This window comes from Grammomys surdaster, unplaced genomic scaffold, assembly GCF_004785775.1.
Source record: "Grammomys surdaster isolate TR1022 unplaced genomic scaffold, NIH_TR_1.0 126185, whole genome shotgun sequence".
In the NCBI taxonomy this organism is placed as follows: domain Eukaryota; kingdom Metazoa; phylum Chordata; class Mammalia; order Rodentia; family Muridae; genus Grammomys; species Grammomys surdaster.
The window spans coordinates 221,380-239,877 of record NW_021620991.1 but is presented as its reverse complement, the minus strand read 5'-3'; the positions used below and the strand labels follow the sequence as shown (position 1 = coordinate 239,877).

The 18,498-nt window shown below is 49.9% G+C and overlaps 1 protein-coding gene across 1 annotated transcript; it reads right to left on the bottom strand.

The window, feature by feature from the left end:
- Positions 1 to 5,228: 5,228 nt before the first annotated feature.
- Gabrd (gamma-aminobutyric acid type A receptor delta subunit) lies at positions 5,229 to 17,610 on the bottom strand. Its single transcript, XM_028757993.1, has 9 exons — positions 17,442 to 17,610; positions 9,157 to 9,269; positions 8,788 to 8,855; positions 8,482 to 8,702; positions 8,122 to 8,204; positions 7,409 to 7,546; positions 6,678 to 6,833; positions 6,210 to 6,421; positions 5,229 to 5,943 (listed from the first exon to the last, which is right to left on the bottom strand). The coding sequence occupies exons 1-9, from the start codon at positions 17,507 to 17,509 to the stop codon at positions 5,653 to 5,655; spliced, it is 1,350 nt and encodes a 449-aa protein (XP_028613826.1). The 5' UTR covers positions 17,510 to 17,610; the 3' UTR covers positions 5,229 to 5,652.
- Between the last annotated feature and the right edge of the window lie 888 nt (positions 17,611 to 18,498).

Here is an 18,498-nt window from a genome sequence, read left to right as displayed (position 1 = left end):
CACATGAGCTACTGAATAACACTATGTCCGGCCACTTTGGATAGTGCTGCTTGTGTGTCCCTCCCAGGTCAACTCATGGACCACTGGTTCTTAGCCTCACCCACTGGACTGGGGGAACTCTCACCTTGCCTCTCAATAACTGCTCTGGTTCAAGTGCCACTATCACCCTTATGTCTCCAATATCTCTCTTCAGTATTGCAGACTGTTTCAACTGCTCAGGGGCATACTTTATGGGCACTCTGGATCCCTCAGACTGTAATAACACCTTGACTCTGAGCACTTCCACCTGGCCCCTATGTCTGAACGCTCACAATACCTCCATTCTCTGTGGCACTCAGGTTTATGGGTGCCTACCTGGTAAATGGTCTGGGACTTTGCCCTGATGTTCCTTTTTCCAAGATCAGGAGTGGTACCAGTTAAAGAACCCTTGCCAATTCCCATCAGAGAGTTCCTAGTGGCACCACATGACAACAAAGTGGCTCAGAGCCTACCTTTTCTCGAGGTCCTGGCTATAGCTGTTGGTGTCCCACTGGAGCAGCAGGACCGACTACTTCACTAGCTGTTTTCCTCAGTTTTTATCTAAGATCATTTAGGATCTCCAACAGGCTCAGAGCATCCTTAACCTCCAGGGCCAAACAGACTCACTGGCCACTGTAGTGCTACAAAATCAGCATGGACTGTATTTACTAACAATAGAGAGAGGTGGTCTTTGCCTCTTCCTCAGGGAAGAATGTTTGCTTCTATGTCAACTAATCAGGTATCGAAAAGGCAAGATCTGACAGCTCCAGATGGATTCCCCCCAAAATGCAAGAAATACCTGGATGCTTCTAGCTTCTAGCCAGTGGCTCATTGGATATTACCCTTAAACCCCCTTCTCCTCCTTTCCTTAGTCCTACAAGTCATACCCTGACCTATAAACATGTTGTCTGGATTTCTTCAACAATAAACCCAAAAGATTTCTTTTTCTTTTTTTTTTCCCCTTAAGACTTAATTTGTTTTATGTATGTGAGTACATTGTCATTGTCTTCAGACACACCAGAAGAGGGCATCGGATCCCATTACAGATGGTTGTGAGCCACCGTGTAGTTACTGGGAATTGAACTCAGGACCCATGGAAGAGCAGTCAGTGCTCTCAACTGCTGAGCCATCTCTCCAGCCCCAATCCAAAAGATTTCTAACTAGACTTTTAATCAATTGCTATTACAGGATTATTGGTCCCTAGCTACTGAGCCAGAGACCTAGGACTCCTAATTATCCCCTGATGCTCAAGGTAAAGTTTGCTCCAAGGATTTTAATGCTCTTGTTTGGCTGGAAGTAGTCTAATGATAGCATCATCCTCCCTTTTCTAACCCCTGATTGTTTATTGATAATAAACAAAATAAGGTGGAAGCCTTTCAGTCATGCAAGTGGCCAGGCCCCCTTCTGAGGACCATCAGGTTCCACCCAGAAAACACTCCAAATGCCCTAACAGCTGGACCCAGCCCCTGTCCCACAGAGTAAAAAGTCCAAGCTCAGGACTTGAAATCCCACCAATCCCCACCCTGGAAAGCTCCAGCCCACAAGAAATCCTACTTAATATTCTGATTAGCTCTCTGCTGCTTCTCACCCGATCAGAGGCAGCCACCCTCCTGGGTTTTTCCCTTCCAATAAATATCTTGTGGGTTTATCGTGTGCTGTGACTTTATGGTATTCCTTGGCTGTCAACCGCCAGGATGGATACCTTTTCCATTGGAGCTTAACACATCATTGTTTTCTCCACCTGTGAAACAAAGTCTACAGTAGAAGCCAGGACAGAATCTCTGGGAAGGACCGAGGCTGGGAAGAGATCTAGATGTCAGAGGACTTACTACTGGAGCTTCCCATAGACATACAGTTGTCTAGTGACTGCTGTACAGTCAAGATGACCAAGGCCAGCACCTGGAAGGGCATGTGTCACTGCATCAGAGGCACCTAAGCCTTGAAGTTGGTGGGGAGGGAACGGATTCATGCAGGCATGGCCTCATTCCTTGAGGCTATTACAACTGAAGGGATAGCTAAGCTCATCTCACTCACCTCCCATTGTCTTTTTTGGTGGCTGTGGCTACAATGTTGCTACAATGACAGTTGCTACAATAACAGCTACAAAGACACTACAAATGGACTTAATGTGGTGCCTAAGTGTATGCAAGCAATATTAAGGGGTGGGTTGCAGGTGATCCTGCTTAGCCTTGGTTTAAGCAGCAGTCAAAGGACACAGGTGCCTTCTGGTAATACTATGGCACTGAGGATATTCACTCAGCTTGAAAGCATTAGGGACCTGGGGGCAGTCATTCACTAGGAGTGTTTAGAGATGATAGATAGATGTCCAGTGGGATGCCTGCTCCTTGCTTTGGGTTATGAAGCACATTCTCTGCTTTTCTCCTTTCCCGTTTTCTCCCTGCATCATACTCTCCTGCTTCTAGGGTTGCCATCTGTACTGAGCTGAACAACTTCCCCCTAGGACACTTCACACCCAGAACCTCAGAATATGGCTTATTTGGAAATAGGGTTCTTGTAGATATAATTGGCTAAGATGAGCCATGCTTCAGTTTGCAGGTGTTTGTGTAAGAAGAGAAGGGGCAGAAGCCAAGTGTGTGATGGACACAGAGGTCAGGACAATAAATCTTAAATCCAAGGAGTGCAGGCAACCCGGGAAGCAGAGGGATGTCGAGGTAAATTCTTCCCTAGAGCCAGCCTGCCTACTCCTAGGCTTATTATGACTTCTGGCCTCCACAGCTCTGATAGAACAGTTTGTAGCCCTAGAAAATAGAAACCCTGACCCTAGACCTGTCTCAGCTCTTTTGATACCCTGCATGTCTTCTCACCTTGAGTCTGGGAGACTATCCTGTCCTTGATACCAGAGAAAAGCAGGGCTGTCTCCTGACATCCAGGCCCCCTTAGCTACATCAGCCTCCAGCCTCAGGAAGGAACAGTGCACATTCAAAGCATGCACTCTCCAGCCCAGGACAAAGAGGAAGGCACTGTGGGTTCCAAGAGCTGTCCGTACTAGGCTGAAAAGCCCCCTGCCTGTCACCCTTTGTCCCTGGTGCCATTGTAGGCAGGAGGCACTGACATCCTTTTTCTAAGCTGACTCTTCTCTGCTGCAGCCCTTGATCCACCCCTAGCCTTCAGTCAGCTCCTGTCCTCACCACTGGAACAGAAGCTGGTGTTTGAAAAGCATCAGTCCTTCCTGTCCTTCCTCCTGCCCTGTAAACATGTGGGCAGAAATAGAAGCCTGCAGGCTGAGGGAGTGATTGCTGGTTGCAGAATCAGGCGAAGGCTGCTGCCCGGGTGGGCCTGGCTGCGTGGGAGCCCAAGGCAATCGCAAAGGCCGCTTTAAATAGCTCCCCGTGGGTACATGCAGCAGAAAGAGGGCAGACTGCAGGCGGCAAGAGGCAGGGCATAGGCGGGTGCTGAAGCTGGCATGTTGTGTAGTTGGAGGGGTGTTAGGCTGCTGGCCTCTGGGTCCAGGTGAACTCAGCAGCTCTGAAAACTTGAACCCACCAGCCCCTCCCCAAAGGACCAGTGAGCTGGAACTGATCCTGCCTGCTCGCTCTCCTGGGAGTTGTTTGTTCTCCTAGGAGTAGGACCTAGATTGCACCAAAGGTCAGACATAACAATAGGGTGTCTTGGACTATCTACAGTGTGTCCCATCTAGGACTTGTGTCCCCATCCCCAGGCAACTCTCTAAACTGCAGAGGTGGGAACAGTAACCATGTAGGAAGCCTATAGGACCGACATATAGAGATGAAGAAAACTCCCCAGCCCCTGGGCCCAAGTAGGGACATTCCTGTCCTGTGGCTGTCCCAAGGTGGTTAGGTTTCTTCTGCCTCTCCTGCTGTCAGGAACTGGAGTCCCAGCTGACCCAGATCTAGCTTTGCTTGGCCACCTGCTCTTTGCTGGCTCCTAGACCCATTCTATCATTGTAGTTCCTGATCACACCAGGGCCCAGTGCTCCCAGCCACTGGATAGCCTGTAAAGCTATACAACCTCATCCTTTAGTACAAAGTAGCCAAGGCACCAGGAGGAAGGCATCCTTAGGCCATGGATCTTTGAGATAGAAAGAAAGAATGTGCACTGGTGTGTGGTCGGAGCAGAGGGGCTGGTGTCTTCCTCTACACTTTGAGAACAACACGGTCCTGTGTCTCTCACGAGCCCTGCAGTAGCATTATGGTACTGCTGCCTATGATGATTTGGGGCTGTGGAGGGTCAAGCATCTTGGCAAGAGGGGGGCCACCAGGAGCGTGCTATAGGACTAATGGAGCACCGTCTGGTCTCACCCTGACTAAAGCAGAGTGGTGAGTCTGGCTAACTCTGTCACCTCTTGAGCTGCTAGCTGCTGACTTTGAACAGACCCAGGATGAAAAGCTGTTCTGCTAATTGTACCCTTTGATTCTTCTACATGGAAGACTCTGTGTATGGAAAAACTGGACCCCTTTATTAGGAGCTGCCTGTCACATGCTCTGATGGTGTCAGGGTTCCCAGGCTGCTGTGGGAAGTAGCTAAGGGGTGTCTCTAGGGCCTGAGATAGACTCTGAGTTCCCATTACCTCATCCAAGACGGCACCATAGTGGCACCTTGGGCCTGAGCCTCCACCAGGTGATCAAGGGCTCAATCAATGACTTCTTAAGCCATTATCAGGTTTCTACACCTCTGCCTTTCCTGGCCCTTCAAATACAGCCACACAGCTTATCCTCTGGGATACAACCCCCGAACTTCCCTGGCTACAGATCTGTTCCCAGTTCTGAGATTTTTGGGAAGAATTATGTGATTTTGGAATCTAGGGTTCTCAGCTCATGCTCTCAGATCTGCTTCTGCCTTAGTGAAGATGGCTCCAATGTACTCCAGTGACAGGGAGGGACAGATACCAATGCATCATGCTGGTTTCACCAATGATCATGTCATCAATGCTGATGTCATCAATGCTGATGTCACCAATGATGATGTCATCAATGCTGATGTCACTCAATGCTAGTGTCACCAATGCTGATTATTCTTCTTTCCAAGCACCCTCTCCCAGTGTCATCCTTGTTAGTCAGCCTCCCTGTTGGGATTCTGACCCCATTGCTTCCCCTGCACACAGTGCATGCTTACCCTAGACTTTCTGGGTTTCTGTAGGCTGCCCCTCTCCACATCCTTCCTATGTCGCCTGTGGCAGACAGAGAAGACCACAGTGCAACTGCCATGTGCAACAAAGACAGAAACCAGCTGCCAGGTCAAGGCTTTATTTCATGCTGGGACCAAAGAGGCCTCATAATGCCCTTCTCCTCCAGTTCACCATGAGAGTGGTCATCCAGCTCCACTCTCTTTCTTTCTGATCCTGATCCCACAGAGCAAAGGCCTAGAAATCAGGACCATTCTGATGTGAGTCTAAAACTTCACTGCTCCCAAGGGCCCAGCAGCGCTAGGCTCAGCTTCAGGGTCAGGCCAGCTATGGCCTCTATGCAAAGCCCATCTGCTCCATCTACAAGAAATGCAGGCTGGTCTTAAGAGCAAAATTGAGGTAAAGCCCAAGAAGCGGAGCCTCCTCTCTGTCCCACTTTGGGACCCACGGAGAGGGCTGTTCCTCCAGGAGTTTGTGGCAACCACCGCATGTGGTACATGTGCAGCCATCACGTGGTGTACGCACTGCCGTCACATGGTGTACGCCGCCCAGTAGATGATGTTGACCGCTGCAAAAGCTGCCGGGAACACGGCACGGGCATAGATGTCAATGGTGTCTGCATCAATGGGTTTAAGTCTGGAACGAATACCTCCTGGGCCCCCTGGGCGGGACCCCGCCTCCTTCTTTGCCTCCACTTCCACAGACCTATAGGAACCCATGAGGTTCCCAGGGACCCGGCCTTGACGGCGGGAGATAGCCAACTCCTGACTGACCCCAGCAGCTGAGAGGGAGAAAAGGACGATAGCGTTCCTCACATCCATCTGCAGAGGGTGGGGCAGGAGACAGGAGGACAGTGCTGAGGATGCGCTGGTTGACTAGGGTTCCTGTTCCTGTCTGTACTTATTAAGCACTGCTGAGACCCTGCAGAGGACTGTGCTAAGGAGCTGGCCCCAGGGACAGGGGCTCAGGGCCAACAGTGACCTCAGAGCTGGCCAACAGAAAAATAATATTTCTTTCTGCTCCCTTGTGCCAGTCATGAATCCATACTTGATTCTGAACCCCAAGATAAGCCCACCCACTCTCTCACCTCTGCCCTTGGCTTCGTGACTTTGACCTTGGCTTTCCGTTTCTTCCTGTAGTCAGCGTTGAAGTGGGCAAACGCATACTCCACCAGAGCAGCAAACACAAAGACGTAGCAGATCCAGAAATAGACATCCAGAGCCTTGATAGCAGAAGCCCGTGGCAGGGAGGAGCGGGCGCTGACCATGAGCGTGGTCATTGTCAGCACAGTGGTGATGCCTGGTGAGAGTGGATGGTCAGCGACGAAGCCCTACCCTTTCCTCCTTACCCTAGCCAACAAGGCCTGGGTCCCAGGAAAAGAGGAGTTCTTCAGCCTTCCACTCCCACCCAAGGCTCATGAGGCCAACCCTATTCTGACCAGCCATTGCATAGGGCAGACAGAATGAGGTCTAGAGTCCAAAGAATTGGCTCATGGCTAACAGGGTCCTTATACATCTCTCCAACAGCTCATGGGAAGGCAAGACAAAACTCATACCTAAAGATACTCTGGCAGGCACCGCTGCCTGGCTAATCCAGAAGGAGACCCAGGACATGGCAACCAGGAGGACAGAGGGCATGTAAGACTGGATGATGTAGACACCCCGGTTCCTCCGAAGCTGGAAGTGCAAGCTGAGCCGTGGGAACTGGCCAGCTGTGGGGAAAACCTACTGTCAGATGAGCTCTTCCCAACAACTCCATCTGCCCCGTTTGCCTCAGGGAGGGCACCTGGTCAGCTGTTGGGTCCACTGTGAGGCTCAGATGGAAGACCCTAGAAAACCTACCTTCTACACATTACTCAAGGTCCACTCACAAGGATGTTGGGTTACCCGGACTAAGAAGAGAAGGGTCGAGTTTGCTGACTTGATTCTGAGCAACCTGCCCAGCTAATGTCAGGGTACCTGCTGCCTGTCTTTGTGCCTTCTGCCCTACTCTATGCATATCCACACTCTGAGAGAAGAGGTGGCCAGGGAAGGGGCTAAGGGCCTACAGTATTCACTTTCATGTTCTCTCTAAGCCTAAAGTACTGGGAAGAAATAACCCAAGAGTAAGAAGGTAGAACCTGGCTGTGTGGCATGTCATCATGTTCCCATTCCATCTGAGCACAGCCAGCAGCTAATGCCCAACTCGGCGGTTTTCCAGGTTCATCCTCCACCCTCAGAACTGGTTGGGAGCTCAGTTATAAAACACAAGAAACCTGCGGATAGCTCACGGGAGAGACCACATTACCTGATTTGAAGTTCATCAGCTCCGTGGTGAAGCGGTAACTGGTGATAGTGAACTGGGCCAGTTGCAGCCTGTCCAGCCCATGGATCTGCTCCTGGTTTTCTGACCAATAATAGACAATGTCCTCAGAAGAGTAGCCATCTGTAAGAGAGCCCACCGGTGGGCAGCAGGGCCTAGCTCAGTCCTTAGCAGCCTCAGAGGGAATGCCTCATTTACATGGAGAATCTGAGTGGTGGAGATGACCAGTTGACAGCAACAGAGACCTCATTCAGTCATGTTCAGTCAGGGGTGGGGATGGGAGGTACAGGAGAGCATCCTCAGCTCCAGCACAACATCCTACATCTCTGAGGAGGATGACAGTGCCAGAGGTGCTGACAGAATTGGAGCCATCCTTGATGAGATATACAAAGGGACCCAGGTTATCTGAGCTCTGTTCCGTTGGTACAGTCTGGTTGCCACAGCCAGATCTTTTGGGCTCTTTTCCACTTGTGCTGGCTAAGTTCCTTTAGGTCTCCCAGCCCTATACAGACCACTGGCTCTTAGGGAAGCCCTGTCCTGATTACTTTCCTGTCCTCTGATCCAGGCCAGCCTGGCCCTGGCCTGCCCCTGGGTCTGAGCTTCACAGACTTCCAATCCTTACTGCCCTGCCCCACTGGAGGAGCCAGAGCTGCCCCAAAGAAGAAGGAGCCTACCCCAGCCTTGGAGAGGACACTCACAGCTTTCCAGGTCCAGCATGCACTCTTGTTCATCCATGGGGTACTTGGCGAGGTCCATGTCACAGGCTACTGTGGAGGTAATGCTGTACAGGCAAAGTGGATTAGTGAGGTCATGGTGTCCCTTAGAAGCTAGCAGGTCCCCTGCCTCTAGACAGCAGATATACCCCCCTGTACCAACACAGAGGAACCACATGCAGCTCCAGCTGCCTACTGTAACATCTGAAGCAGCCCCCAAAAGCTAGAGGGGACAACGTGTACCACCATCTACCACCATGTTTCTGTGTCATGGAAGAATGAAGGTCTGTGCCTGAGCTTATGGGATGCTCTTCCAGAAGGCATGGGGAGGAAGGCCTAGCTCACCGGATGCTGTATAAAATCACTCCATCAGGCTGTAGACGGATAAGCTTGTTTTCCACAGTCACATCATGGAACCAGGCAGACTTGGCATTCACAATGAAGGTGTCGGGGAGCCACAGTTTGTCCACAAAGCGGCTGTCCAGTCCTAGGGTCTCATTGGTATGGTTGTAGGACAGCCTGCTGTCTCGCCAGCTCTGGTGCAGGAACACTGTCATGGTGTATTCCTGTAGAGAAGGAGGATAAGCACTGGCACCATTGCCCTCCTCCTGATGTCATACAACCCAGGGAGCAATGTTGGCTGGCACCTACCATGTTTGCCTCTGAGATGTGGTCAATGCTGGCCACCTCTAGGGCAAGTGCCACATTCACAGGAGGACCTGTAAGAAGGAGGGGCCTGCTAACGTTGTCATAGTAGAAACCCCAGCCCAGCACCCAGCTCCCCTTCTAGGCCAGCCCAAACAGGTGGGACAGAGGAATGCCCACGGCCTTTTCAGGGACCTTGGAATCATTACACATTTGCCTCAGTGCCTGGGGAGATACCTCTTCCAACTGGGATGCCTGGGGCTTGAAATCCAGTGAACCCCTGGAGTTGCCAAACCAGAGCCCAACAGAGCCCACACCCACAGCACATCGGGGGTTGGAACTGTTTCTGTCTCCTATGCCATCATCTTCCTGTACCTCCAATGCCTGGTCGGAAGTTTCGGGCATAGCCCTCCATCAGGCCATCCAGATTGGGGAGCCAGGATATCTCCAGGTTGGAGCCCACGTAGTCCCCAATGTCATTCATTGCTCTGGGAACACAAGGTTAACTGGTCACAGTGGGCAGAGCACCAGGGCCTGGGGAGTGGGACATTGCCCTCAGTATAGGCGTCAAGGAAGAGCAGATGCCAGCTGCTCTGGGCCCTTCAGGCAAGACACAGGAAAATGAAGAGGTCCTCTATACTTCTGCACCTTTCTGCCCAGTATCAGGCACCTTCTTGTCTGCTCTTGAGGACTGATACCCTGTGTCCATCCTACAATATAGACAGAGCTCCCAGACTCCCTAGTCCCCTTCTTCCATGTGTCTATGGAGGGAAATCAAAGGTTTGGCAACTGGAGGCCCAATCCCCAGGGCTTTTCACCAAAGCAGAGAACCCTAACAAGACCACATAGCCTTCCGATCAGCAGAGATCCCCTGGATACAGCTGAAAAGAAAGAAGTGAGAGATACCCATTAACTCCAGCTCTATCTTCTCAGGAGGGTCCAGGCTGCCCCACTCTCTCATCCCAGCTTCTTAAGCAGACATGCACATCTGGGACTTAGCCTGACCTTGGAGCAGCTGGGGACAGCACTACAAAAACCTGTGCTGGTCCTGCTGTTCCCAGCAGGGCTACCATGTAGAATAGAAAAATGGGAAATCTTGGGGACATGAGAAGGGAGAGGAACCCACTCACTTGGGAATCCAGTTGAAGCTTCTGGCCAGTAGAGAAGTAAGAATTCCACTCAATCAACAACTCTTAAGTCCACCCCCTCTTTTTCCCGCTGAGTTGTAAACTTATAGTTTTCGAGGATTTTCACCAGAAACCCCATTTACAGGAAAAGGACATGTCCTAAACCCCTTGTGTGTAATTTACTGGCTTCTGGTTCTCCTCACTTATCAGGAGAGAAAAGAAGAAAAAGGCTTCTTAGTAACACTTTGAGATGCAACTAGAAAAAGCACAAAAAAAAAGGTATTTATGGCTAAAGCTAATACAATTAATCAGGACTCTCCCTTGAGAAGCCTTTATGTTTTACTTCCCACTGCTTGCTTTTGGGAAGCATGTATATGCTATATGGCTGTCCGTCTGACTGATTTCTCTTCTCTTAACCCTCATGCTTAAGCCTATATTAAAATATCGCTAATAAAATATGGCCCTGTAACTCCAACACTCAGGAGACGGAGGCAGGCAGTGCTTGTGAATTCAGAAAGTCTGATCTGGCTTATATAGTGAGTTCCAAGCCAGTCAGAGCTACATAATGAGATCTTGCCTATAAATAAATAAATGAATACATAAATACATACCATCTCTATCTCTACTCAATAAACTACCTAGTACCAAAAATTTTCTGCACTGAAGCCACAAATCCCAATATAGCCTGAGTTGAGGTCCTTAAAAGTCTGGGGGATCTCCCCAGGCTACTGAGGGTAGCAGTGTAGACACCCCTTCAACGGATCCAAAACTACACATGAGGCAGACATTGGGACTCTACCCTACCACCAAAGCAGGTACTGTCAGAGCAGGGAGCCCTTGGCAGTCTCTCGATACTTTCCTCTGCTTGCTGAAACTGTGTCCCCACCCTTCCTCACCCTCCCAGCCTTCATTTCCACTGGGAACCCAGGTATGGGACCTTATCTGAGCATGAAGTCTTTGCGGATGTAGTTAGGGAAAGACCACATTGCAGTGGGGCAGGCCTCTTAGTAGAAAACAGATGGCAGAGATTGGGAAGGCAGATAAAGTCAAGGGAGAGGCTGGGTGGTACCTCTACAAGGTGAGGAGTGCTTAGTACTGCTGGCCACAGCTAGAAGCAGGAGTGAAGCCTAGGGCAACTGTCCTCAGACATTCCAGAGGGTTTGGGGTTTCTGCCTCAGAAGTATAAAAGAATCAGTTCCTGTTGTTTGAAGGCACCCAGTTTGTGTAATTTGTTGTGGCAGCCTGGGACACTAATGCATTCTATGCTCCTGCCTACGGGGGAAATGGTCCACCAGGAAGGAGGGGACTCTACTAAAAGCATGGGAACTGATGTGGGGTAGGAAGGACTTAGACATGGCAAAGAAGGAAAATAAGGTTGTGTTCTGGTAACAGTGTCTGCTGTTGGTCAGAATGCCCCTTTCTTCCATACCAGGAACAAAGGCATCAGGACCTTCTCTCACACATGTTCACTAACCAAGGGTCTGTATCCTCAAGAGACATGTTATTTCAGTATGTCCTAGACTGTGACATTGACACACTGTGACATTGACACAACTTTTTTAGAAAGTCATGAGAAGAAACATCCTAAAAGAAAGAGCCACCAGGCAGTGGTAGCACACGCCTTTAATCCTGGCACTTGGGAGGCAGAGGCTGGAAGATTTCTGAGTTTAAGACCAGCCTGGTCTACAGAATGAGTTCCAGGACAGCCAAGGCTACACAGAGAAACCCTGTCTCGAAAAGCCAGAGAGAGAGAGAGAGAGAGAGAGAGAGAGAGAGAGAGAGAGAGAGAGAGAGAGAGAGAGAGAGAGAGGAGAGAGAGAGCCGCCTGAGCCTGTCTACCCTGATTTGGGGGGGGGAGTATTATTCTACCCCATAAATATACCACCCACTTCATACACATTCATAAAAGTGTCTTTTAAAATGCACAATCCAGAACCACTGAGCTGCTCCCTGACTTTGTGCAGCCCACTCCAGTCTCTTTTTGAGTACTTGCTTAGCTAAATAAACGTCTACTTAAATTGTCTTGACAGAGTTCCTTCCTTCAAGAAGGCAAAAACCTAGTGGATCTCCTTATCAGGAACAGAGACCACTCAGTCAGTGAATTCCAGGGACAGGAGAGTAACTTTGGACATGGTCTCCAGGTCCTTGGTCTGGGACAGTGGAAAAGAGTCCTACCTGGTACTACCAGAAATGCCATCTCTTGCCAGGTCACCTTGTCAGACCACTACAACAGCCTCCTCAGCCCTCCTTGGTGCTGAATATACCTGGGTTTACTCTGTGCATTGCCTGATTCTATTTTTTTATTTTTTGGGCTTGTTTTGTGTGTGTGTGTGTGTGTGCGTGTATGGGGGGGGGGGTTCTTTGGTTCTTTCTTTCTTTCTTTCTTTCTTTTTTCTTTCTTTCTTTCTTTCTTTCTTTCTTTCTTTCTTTCTTTCTTTTGACTAGGTCTCTCTACACAGCTCTGGTTGTTTTAGAACTCACTTAAACTCACAGAGATCCATCTGCTTCTGCCTCCTGAGTAGTGTGATTAAAGGCAGGCACCAGGAAGCCTGGCTGCTTGCTTCTTAGTGCAGGGTCACTCAGTCAGGCTCATCTTCAGTCCTGTTTCTTGGTGGCAACTGAAAATCACAGCATCCCCTCCTGCTATGTGAGGACCACCACCCCACCCTGGCATGCCATGGAGGCCAATAGCAGGCTGGCTTCTCTCTCCACCTCACACCCCTTGTATCCCTCTGCTTTTCTGAAGACAGTGCTCTTCCTCCCACTCTACCTCTCCCTATATCTTCCCTGCCCCCTCCCCTGACTCTTCAGCTCTCACTAGGTCTGCTGCACTTGCCCCCCCATTCTATCTCCAACTTCACCCACCCAGCCTTCCTATCCTCCAGTCCTTCTTGCTCCTCTCCCTCCTCCCCAAATGCCAACAGCCTGTTTTCTAGTGCCTTTCTGTTTTGCCTTGAGACATAACCCCTAGCACCCCTCAGGAATTATTCCTAACTATCCATCTCTCCACTCCAAGTATCAAGAGATTCCCTGTACATGCTATGTGTTCATGTATGTATGTATGTATGTATGTATGTATGTGTTTATGCATGTTCATGTATGTGTGTGTGCATATGAGTGCAAATACATAGGCAAGCCAAAGGATGAATGTCATTCCTCAGGTGCTGTCCATCCTGTTTTTTGAGACAGGGTCTCTCAGTAGCCTGAACACACCTAGTAAAGTATATAGGTGTGGTGGTTTGAGTGGGAATGACCCCCATAGACTTATGTGTCTGAAAGCTTGGCCCATAGAGAGTGGCATTATTAGGAGGTGTGGCCTTATGGGAGTAGGTGTGGCCATGTTGGAGGAAGTGTGTCACTGTGAAGATGGGCTCCTGTTTGTACTTTTACATTGCTGTTCACCCAGTATTTTCACATGTTAGGGTTCAAAGTCAAGACCTTATCCTTGTGTGGCAAACACTTTGAGTCATCTGTCCAGATCATCAAATAACCTCTAAGGTTGAGACACAGACAGATGTCACAGCCCAGGTTAGCTAGCAGTCCAGGAATTGTGGGAAAAATCAGTGTGAGTGGTGTTAAGAGAAATGCATTCTACAGGTGAGACTTCAAAATCTCTTCTGCCTAGGCTGGAGGTTATACAGGGAGACAGCTTCCCGGAGAAGGTGGCAATGAGACAGAGAGGGTTCTGGGTTGTGAAAAGGCCATGATCAGAGGCTGTGACAAAGAGGAAGTAGACATAAAGGGCTTTGAAGGCAGGAAAAGCCTCAGTTTGGAGTCAGGGCCAGGGTTCTAAACAGCAGGTCTCACAGTTAAGCTCACAGTTTAAACACACAGTTCTGTCCAGTATGATAGCATGTGCTTATAATCTCAGAAGTGAAAGCAGGAGGATCAGAAATTTAAGGCCAGCTGAAAATATATAGTGAGTTCAAGGCCAGACTGGGCTACATGAGATCTTGTTTCAAAGAATCAAAATGGGGAGGGGAGCAAACAATCCCCGCCCCAAGTTCTGCTATAACAAAAGTTGCTAGGGGAACCATACTTAGCCCTTCCTTCCTCTGCACATGGTAAGGCCATGCTCCTATGACTTTACTCTCAGGCATGTCTCAGAAACACCATTGAGTTCATCTGCTCATATACTGAACTTTGAAGAATCAGCTGTCTCTCAAGATTTCCTTAGCTAACAAAATTTTCCAGACCTCTGACCTACCAAGCACTGATGCTTTAGCCCATCACCAGGGGCAAGACGAGGTATCTGGGTCTGTTGTTTATTCTAAACAGAGAACCACTACCCCGCCTCCACCCCCAGCAGGCAGAGGCAGAGCTGAAGGTGAGACAATGTGGTTATAGGGCATGAAATGGTTAAATTAAGTCCGTGTCTTCACAAAGTACAATTAGGAATGCAAATGAAAGTCATCCTGAAGGCCAGATGTGAAGGGACTTGAAATGGGCTTTATTTTTGGACTACCCAGCTGTCATGTAGCCTGCTCGGAATGAGGCCATCAGGAGACACTGTCCTTCCCGGCCTTGTCTCAGGACAGTGGCACATGTATGCACATGTGTACACATTTCTCCTCTATCTTCATACAAGGTCTGCTCAGAACATGAAACTAAGGTCATGGAAGTAAGATCCTCAGGGACAACACCTTGAGTTGGCAGATACAAGTTCTTACTACATTCTAGAAGCAAGAAAGGGGGAGACCTTACTCACTCTGGAGTCTCTTCTTTGCTGGGAGAGCGACTGCCATTTTCCAGCTCTGAACAAGTACAGAGGACTGGGGTGTGAGAAGACCTAGCTACATGCCAGATTCTGGGATCTGAAGCCCACAGTTCCTACAGCTCTGCTCTTATCCAATGGTTTGTGACAGGTTTTACAGAGTGAGTAGGCTAATGGGCAGGGAGTACACACGCAGTGCACTCAAGGAACACAGCATGGAGTAGAAAGTTATAGTGATCTTGGTAGAAGGCTGCTGGTGCTCCCAGCTTTCTTGGAAATCATTGATAACCTGGGGTTGGGCATCATTTGGATAGATGGAGAGAGAGGCTTAGAGACACATGTCAGGCTTTGGTTTTGGGGATTCAGAGTCTCGGAGCAGAGTAGATGCAGTGCAAACACATTAGCTGTCCCCCCTGAACTACTTCTGGTGTGTTATGGGAACTTCTTCCCTCCTCTCCCACTGAGAAATGAGCCCACCCTTATGCCTCTGGAGACAGAAAAGGAAGGTGGGTGCAGCTGAGCCAGGCAGCGGATGCTCCTCACTGCAGCATGCATCCACTGTGCACACATAAGCCCACGGATCCCACAGCTCTGCTTTTAGATCAGAATGCTCCTTGCTAGCATCCCAGTTACCAAGGCAAAGAAGAGCACTGCGACCATCGCACCGAGTGAGTGCCAGGGAGATAGAGGTGCCAATAGCCTGGGAGGGACACCCACACGGGTGTGCAGTTGACAAGCTCAGTGCCCACTATAGATGCAGGTCTTCATACTCTACATCCAGCTCACAAATATGACATGTACGCTATCCTCCTATCTCAGAGCCTTTCCCACAAGAAACCATTAAGGCCAAGACTGAAGAGGAACTGGAGACTAAGAAAGGAGGGGAAGCTGTCCAAAGTAGAGGGGCTGGAAAAGGTGAGAGGGCACAGATAGCACCTGGTTAAATCTGAAGGTCACCACAAGGGCTGAGCTGGCAGCTATGCCTTTGGCTCCTTTCCTCTCTGGAAAGATCCTTTAGCCCTGCCCCACTGACAACTCCACATTGTGTAATTGTCAGGCCAGGCCAAGAGATGGAGGTCTGGACAGAGACATCTAAGGACAGACTTTTAAGATATGACAAGACAGTAACTATTTTCGGTTCGAGGATGAGATGGAAGCTCAGCAGAGCAGTGCTTCCTCCACTTTTTGCACCGTGCTGATCCACATAAGATTAGGATAAGTCCCAGGCTTGGATCCCGCTCCCCTGCCCAAGAAATCAGGTGCACAATCCCTTGTCCAATGTCTCAGAGGCCTCACACAAGCCAGGATTTAGAATTTCTTTCTTTCTTTCTTTCTTTCTTTTTTTTTTTACTTTGGGGAAGGGGATAGGCTACGCATGCAGAGTTGAGGGAGGGGTCTGGAGAATTTCCCAGCAAGCAACCTATAAATAGGTCCTGTAAATAGAATAAATAGGAAACGAGCTTCATGTCAGCACAGGACAGGATTTGCCAACAAATGAATTTTGGTGTCATGCTCAGACTAAAAAAAATGTTGAGGTGTCAGAGCCTCTCAGTTTTCAAATTCTTGGCTACGTGGCCAAGGACAGGGCCGACATCTGACCTCAGAGCTTCAAACATGACAACTGCAGCCATGTCACTATGTTTCACCCTTCTGAGAAGAAAGGAAGTAAAGCCCACAGGAACTAAATAAGGAACAAAACCCTTCCCTGGGCATTGACTGATCAGAGGCTCTCGGTCAATGGCCATTCTCTGATCTCCAACCTAGTTAAAACATTTGTAGCCAGATCTAGGCCTTCTGGACCTGTTCCCCAGCCAGCAGAGAAGCTCAGATACCTGCATGATGCGCTTCCCGGGTATCTATGGCCAAAATACAACTGGCATGCAGCCATATCTGTTGTGCCACTCCCTCCTATGTCCGTGCCAGTTGGCCCTCAAGTCCAGAGCTCAAGGGACCTGTCTCCACTGTTTGTCTTCTGCCTTTTCCTCCAAAGGATTTTCACAAAGGCCCTTCACTTGCTTCTCATGACTCTCATGGCAGGTTGCTCTGCCCAAGATGACCAAGGTTGGGTTTTAAGTCCCAGCGAAAAAAGAAAGAAGTCAGGGACTGTGGAGTGTTGGAGGCTCCTGAGAGGGCACCCCAGCCTAAGGCCTCCCTTCTTAGATTCTTCTTGCTCTGGGGAAATAGCTCTTTTTTTTTAATCCCCAAGAGTGTAGTCTTCTTCCACGAGGGCATTCGACAGGACTACTTGACTGCCGTTCACCTGCAATCAGGATTCAGTCCGAAAACTCAGAAGCAACTCCTGAGAGAAGACCCACAGTCACCTTCGCCCTACTGACAGGGTTCGGACAAACCTTCCTGCGGTGTCCATACAAGTCAGAGACAAAAAGGATGGTCGTTTCTCCCAAACGCAAGGGCAGACCTACTCTCCCCCCCCCCAGTTCTTAAGTCTTTCCTTCTTCTTGCCTTCAGCTCATCCTGCCGAGCTTTAGCTCTGCACCTGGGAGCAGGAACCAGCTCAGTGGGATGCAACCAAGGACAAGGATGAAGAGAGGTGTCTACATTAACCTGGCCTGGTGACTCCAATCCCGCCCCCAGAGCGCAGCGTTCAGCACCGAAGACGGCGGACAGCACCCGGGCAGCGGGAGAGAGGTCAGCGGGGTCCTCAGAACTAGAAGAGCAGCATGCGCAAAGCAGAACAAGGTGGACCTAGGGATGAAGACTCAGGGTCCTGGCAACTCAGAACTCTACCCCACCGAGGGTGCCCGCCAAAGGATGAGTCCCTCCCTCCCCACATCATCCCTGGCCCAGGAGCTGCTCACCTGGCGCCATGGTGCGGCTGCGTGCAAAGCAGCAGGAGCGGCAGCAGCAGCCAGCCCAGAACGTCCATGGCCTTGCGGGCTGTGCGCGGGACAGGTCCGGCTAGCCCCAGCGCAAGCAAAGTTGCTTTGCCTGCGGCCGCGCGGCGGCACCAGAAGGGCGGGAGCGCGAAGGAGAGTGGAACGGGCACTGGGGGAGGACTAAACGTCGAGCCTGCCCCGCCCCGCCCCGCCCCGCGCTCCAGTCCCACCCCCGCTCGCACGCCCCGCCGCACGCGGGAGCCTTCTGCGCACCGCATAGCACCCGGTGGTAGCTCCGCTGCGCTCCTGGAGACTTGCACACAGCGTCCTCTCTATTGCTGTCAGAAGTCAAGCGGTCCAGACCCTCCTCCAGCTGTGGCCTTTGCTGTCTGCAAACAGGTAGATTCCACCTACCAGTGGTGAGCACTGGAGTTTCAGGGGCTTCAGAGACTGGAGCAGAAGATCAGGAGTTTAGATACTGCCTAATCAGCATAGCAAGAATGTCCTATGTTCAGGTGACATAAGTCCCCTGGGGATGCCTGGCCACTGGCCAGCTGAGTGTAACTAAAAAGAGCTTCTAGCACAAAGGACTCCTTAGATATTTTTATTGTTTTGTTTTCATTTTTCAGACAGGGTCTGATATAGTCCAGGTTGGCTTTGAACTTGCTATATAGCCAAGGATGACTCTGAACTCTTGGCCATCCATCTGTTTTCCCCTCAAGTTCTGGTATTACAAGTTTTCAAAATCTTGTCCCTAGCAAGATTCTGAGTAGTTTCTGAGCTTTGGTTCCTTCCAAACACATATACATATATAGGTTGTATGTATACATTTTGAATATTAGTTATGGGTCTGTCTTTACCTCTCACCTGGGTTCTACTCAGGGAATCAGGAAAGACAACTATGGAGCTGACTCACCCAAAGCCAGGAAACAGAACCTTGGTCCTGCATGGCTGTTAGGGATTTAGGCTCACACTTTCTTTCTTTCTTTCTTTCTTTCTTTCTTTCTTTCTTTCTTTCTTCCTTTCTTTCTTTCTTTCT

Coding starts and splice junctions, on each gene's coding strand:
- Gabrd (XM_028757993.1), bottom strand. CDS start 17,509: ATGGACGTTCTGGGCTGGCTGCTGCTGCCGCTCCTGCTGCTTTGCACG. Junction 9,270..17,441: donor CAGCCGCACCATGGCGCCAG/GTGAGCAGCTCC, acceptor TTGTGTTCCCAG/AGCAATGAATGACATTGGGG. Junction 5,944..6,209: donor TCACGAAGCCAAGGGCAGAG/GTGAGAGAGTGG, acceptor CACCCTCTGCAG/ATGGATGTGAGGAACGCTAT.